This window comes from Notechis scutatus, chromosome 3, assembly GCF_049901735.1.
Source record: "Notechis scutatus isolate UNSWTSFEM ecotype Mainland chromosome 3, rNotScu1.2, whole genome shotgun sequence".
NCBI classification, from domain to species: Eukaryota; Metazoa; Chordata; class Lepidosauria; order Squamata; family Elapidae; genus Notechis; species Notechis scutatus.
In genome coordinates, this window is record NC_142011.1 from 203,682,848 (window position 1) to 203,688,515 (window position 5,668).

Below are 5,668 nucleotides of genomic sequence, written 5' to 3' on the forward strand. Positions count from 1 at the left end.
CAGTCCCTCTTGCTCTTTCCCTTCTTAGTAAGAGGCCAAAGCCTCACTGTTAATTATTGAATTTGAACAGGTTTCTAATTGGTTTTATTTTAATTTTACTCATTGTTGATTCATTCCATGAATTAACTGCCTTTAGGTGAAATCTGGAAACAGCAGATGCGGTTGGTGCTTTTCCTATATTTGAAAAGACCTTATTTCTAGAAAGCAAAATAAGCTGTTTTATAAATACCATGCCGTTCATGTCCTGCACAGCATTACATGTGGACTGATGTAGACATCTCTTCAAATACAATTATTTCTATGTGTATTCAGATGAAAGTGTTATTATGTTGAAAGAGATTTGTCCCCACCTATAAGATGACAGCCTCAAGTGCAAGTTATTCATTGCTACTCAAAAAGAAGCACAGAGGTCTTGTAAGTGGGTTTGAGTTCTTCTATCTCCCTCCAGTCACTTCTGCTTCTTTGAAGACCTTTTGCAAAATGACCTTCAAGCTTTCCTTGGTCTGAGCTCTTTTTTTTCTCCCAACTAGAAAATAGATCACTGGATTAATACTGCTGTTTAGGCAGGAAAACAGTATAACACCTGCCTCCCAATACCGCAGGTCAGGGCCAGCTTGAATACTAAAAAAATTAAGAATAACCACAAAGACATTTAATGGAAATGCAAGGATGAGGAAACAGAGAAGAGTAATTAAAATCATCAGTAAAAGCCGACCCTGATTCTTCTGTTTAGGTTTAACGCACACTTTGATGAAAAGGACCAGAGTAGAGAGTATGATCAATGGAAGGGAAACTATAGCAGTCACAAGGAAATGGAGACCAAACAGGTTGTATTCTCCAAAGACATTTGTGAATAGCCCAATGCTTCCACTCAAGAGGAAAGAGGAGATCCACAGGAGGACACACACCATGGAGGACAAACCTTTTGGCCGGGAACAGTGATGCCAGATTGGGAAGAGGACAGCCACACACCGGTCAATGCTGATGGCTGTCAGAATAAAGTTTGCGTTGATGTACATCATGTGGGAGAAAAAGACACAGAAATGGAAGAGTATTTCGCTTCTTAGAAAATAGGTTAATAAATGTATTTTATATATAACTACAGAGGCGAGGAACCCAGAGTCTGCAATGGCCAAGTGAAGGATGAATGTGGTGAAACGGTTTCTCTTAATCTGGAAGCCCAGTAGCCAGATGATGTAGCCATTGCCCACAAATCCAATACAACAGATAATTAAAGAAATGCTTATCAATATATTCCATCCTAAATCAGAAGGGATGATCCCATCTTCATACTCATATGAATCACTGATATTGTTATATTCATAATAGTTCTGTGTAGCATCCAGATCTCCCAGGCTGGAATTCATCATTGAGGTTTTGTAATCGTCTGACAATCCTTTAGGAAGTTCCTAACAGAAGAAAAGAAAGAAGAGTGGATTCAATCATTCCTGTCTCCTGAATAATACCAATATTGTCATAGCTTCCAGTATCTAAGGGGCTGTCAACCTGTACTTCAAAGCACCAGAGGGCAGAAAGAGAAGCAATGGATCAGGACTAATCAAGGAGAGAACTAACTCAGAAATAAGGAGAACTTTCCTGACAGGACAATAAACAGGTGGATCAGCTCATCTTCAGAAGCTGTGGGTGCTCCCTCACTGCAGGTTTTTAAGAAGAGATTGGACAACCATTTGTTTAGAATGGTATAGAATCTCTTGCTTGATCATGGAGTTGGACTAGATGACCTCCAAAGTCCTTCCAATTCTGTTATTGTTATTCCTCTTTCCCTGTGAATAGTTTGAGTCACGGGTGGGCTGCTGGGGATTCGCAGGGGTTCGGGAGAGCTCCTAGCTAAGATTCTGGGCAGTTTAGAAAACCCCCTAATCCCATTCCTGGCTGGCTCTGTCCACCCCACCCCTCCCAGGAATCCCCTGTGTTGGATACAGGTAAGTGCAGGGCATGCACGAAGTTCAGGAAGGCCAGAAATGGGCCTGTTTCTGGCTTCCAGAGAGCCTCCGGAGCCCGGGGAGGCCATTTTCAACACCCACCCCCCCCACTGTGGTGCAGGAGGTCGACTTGGCCAGACCCACCATGGCCACACCAACCCAGCAACCAGGCAGAGAACCCTTTGCTAAAATTGTTGAAGCCCATCTCTAGTTTGAGTGATGCAGCTGCAGTAATGAGCCAACTCCTTGAACTGTTTATTGCCACATCTAAGAAGAGTGTTGTGGATTGACACCCTCTTCTTTGTGGCAGCCCCTCAAATATTGAAATTCTGCTATCGTGTCACCCCCTAGGACTTCTTTTCACTCTTCTTAGTTCCAGGTTGGTTCTCTCTTCATTATTTAAGTATAGAAGATTTCCCATCTGCATGTGTTCAAACTTTCTGTGATTAACTGGAACTTTCCCAGTTGATAGAAAAATGGAATGGCTTTTTTTACAGAACTGAAGAGCCAAAACTGATGAAAAATGTTTATGGGTAAGCTAAAGAAATATCTTATTCTCTTGACTTTGGGTTCAAAATAGTTTGCTTGCTTCTGACATGCTTGTATTGTTCTGCCATGATGGCTAAAAGTAGGTTGGAAAATGAGCGAAAACCAGGAAACCTCAACTGAGGCTGTCATGACAGTCAACATATAAATATCAGGTATAGAAATATGCAGCTATTATTGCTCTGTTTGCATATCCCTGGATCTAATTAAACCTTCCAAAATTGTAACTTACCTGAAAGTGGTGGTCCCAAACTCTTCAAAGTTGGTGAGTGGAAGATTATTGTGTCACAATATTGAGGGCTGAAGTCACCATGGACAGCAAGAAGTGCAGGCAAAATGTCTCTAAGTCCTATTTAGATGAAGTTCATCAACAGAAGGGAAGTCCATCCACCCGATCTTGAGTTACAAAGTTCAAAGAATTGTCTGAAGATTTGGATGTACCTGGAAGTAGAGCCTAATCAGAAACCTTCAGAGGTGTTGTTGGTTTTTTTTTTTTTTAGAAAGGAACAGGGTTCAGCATAGCAGGTGAGGATTGATCTCCTGCAGAAAATCTAAGAGCTTTTGCTTCTGGCATGAAAAAGTAACTCTAAAAGGTTCATACATATACTGTGGATTTTCTAAACAGAATCTAGCACCATGTGACACCCAAGATGTGATGCTTGTCTGTCTAAGATTATCTCCAACAGTCAATGTAGAAGAGAGAGCCTGCTTGGGCAAGTGAATCAAAAGGCAAGTCAGACAGAGTTAAATTTTGAAAAACTGTTCAGCAATATTATAAAGAAAGCTTTTTTTTAAATAAAGTTTTTTTTTATTTTTAAACACAAACATACACATACAAAAACATAAAAACATAAAATCCTCTTCCATTTTATATACACACAGTGTTTCAGTTGGTTACATATCTTTTGTGCTATACTTTTGTAGTCATTTACTCACAATTTATATCAGTCTTCACACTAACATATGTTTATATATTTATCAGTTATTAATCATCCATGACTAAAACTATTTATTCCATCATTTTATAAGAGATGTCCCACATTTTATCTTAAACTTTATGTTATACTTTCAACCAGTGTTTATATATATCTATATTATGTTTTATATCAATCTATTAGATTTCTATTACAAAATTATCTAGTCTATTATATTACCATGCCTTTTTATCCAACCATTGATAAAACAAATCCCATATCATATAAAATTGCTTATCTTCTTGTTCTCTAATTTCAAATGTCAGTTTACTCATTTCAGCACAGTCCATAATTTTTTTGATAACTTCCTCCTGCATAGGTATTTTGTCATTTTCCCAGTTCTTCGCAAATACAATTCTAGCTGCTGTTAAAACATTTACAATCAAATATTTCAGTTCTTTATTGTATATGTCCGGTATGACTCCCAATAAAAAGATCTCTGGTTTAAAGTCTGTATGTTGTTTTATCATTTTTTCCAACCATATGTGGATTTTAGTCCAATATTTCTTTGCGTCTGAACATGTCCACCACATATGATAATATGAGCCAGGTATCTGATGACATTTCCAGCATTTATCCAATTGATTCTTAAACATTCTCGCAAGTCTCGTCAGGGTAGGTGCCACCTGTAAAACATCTTATACAAATTTTATAAAGAAAGCTTTTTGAGGAACAGGGGAAATTGTTCCTTTGAGTTTTAAGATGCTCTGATTAAGTGGACTATTTGCTGATTGATGTGAGAGGATCAAACGAACAAAACTTCACTGACAGTTGAATTTCTCAGGTGATAAATGGGGCTGTGACCACTGAGGAAGAGACCCAGCTGATCACAGTCATTCAACAGTGCAGTCTGTTCCTTTGTTTTGATACTATCTTCTCCTTAAGGCTTACTTCCCTTCTTTGGTCATTAGAAATATGAAGACTGGGGACAGTAAAGCTTAACATCCTTGCCTGAAGATGCCTTTCTGGCTATCTCCCAAAGGCGCTTTCCCAAAAGGCAACTAAACTTTCTTGGTTTTTTCTTTAAAAACATTTTGCTTTTCAGCCAAGAAGCTTTTTCAGTTCTTTTTCAGAACTGAACTTGACAGCCAAGGTTCTCCTTATTCTACAGTTGGTGATTATCTTGCAAAAACAAGAACCAGATTGTCCTGTCACTTGATGCTCATATTGATTCTGTAAGATAAAGAATATATCTCACGGTGTGCGGCTTTTAACAAGATCTGCTTACCCATCCCAGAACAGATAGAATATTTATTGCAGAAAATCTGCTTAATATTGCTTATACTCCAATGTATGACAAATCTTGGACATTATAAGCAAAGCCTAATAAGGGTAAAGGTAAAGGTTCTCCTTGCACAAATGTCCTAGTCATTCCCGACTCTAGGGGGTGGTGCTCATCTTTGTTTTAAAGCCGAAGAGCCAGCACTGTCCGAAGATGTCTCCGTGGTCATGTGGCTGGCATGACTAAACACAGAAGGCACATGGAACACTATTACCTTCCCACCAAAGGTGTCCCTATTTTTCTACTTGCATTTGATGTGATTTTGAACTGCTAGGTTGGCAGAAGCTGGGACAAGTAACGGGAGCTCACCCCATTATGTGGCACTAGGGATTCGAACCGCTGAACTGCCAACCTTTCAATCAACAAGCTCAGTTTCTTAGCCACTGAGCCACCATGTCCCTTATCTAGTAAGAGTATAATGTACTTAACCTAGCTGTGTTCTTTGGACCTCTCTCATTTTCACCAATGAGTCTATATAATTGTGGATGGAGTTGACCCTAGTCTGGCTTATGGCTTCATGTGGGGAATATCCACTTCTAATCTCAGGATTTGAGACCGGTGCTCTGTTGACTAATGTTGGTCATATTTGGCCATCTTGTTTGAGTTTGGCAGTCTCAGAAGTTTAAGAAGCAGAGAATGTGGAATGCTGGATTCCCTTTCATCTTCTTTTTCAACATATTTCAGACCAAGTGGGAATGGCTGGGCAATTGAATGAAAAACTGTAAGCTCTGCAGCCCTTCATTGTGGATGACAACAGCAGTATGATTATCTGATGGATGATGTCATCAAGGAACAGGTTAGTGCAAATTATGCCTAAAAACCTTGTTGGTTAATGTTGACTTGATTGTTCTTAGCATTGCCATTTTTATGTCAAGGTTCTCACTGACAAACCCAACCAAGCAAGCACTGTTGATCCAATCCAA

The 5,668-nt window shown here is 39.2% G+C and overlaps 1 protein-coding gene across 1 annotated transcript in view; it reads right to left on the minus strand.

Moving 5' to 3' along the window:
- The window catches only part of LOC113426451 (mas-related G protein-coupled receptor member H-like), a 3,452-nt gene extending 407 nt beyond the window's left edge, over positions 1–3,045 (minus strand). The window contains exons 1-2 of the mRNA XM_087959043.1: positions 2,722–3,045; positions 664–1,409 (exon numbers count right to left, since the gene is read on the minus strand). Of these exons, the coding sequence (XP_087815169.1) occupies positions 664–1,370 (707 nt within the window). The 5' untranslated portion in view covers positions 1,371–1,409; positions 2,722–3,045. The remainder of the gene's footprint in view (positions 1–663; positions 1,410–2,721) is intronic.
- Positions 3,046–5,668: the final 2,623 nt, after the last annotated feature.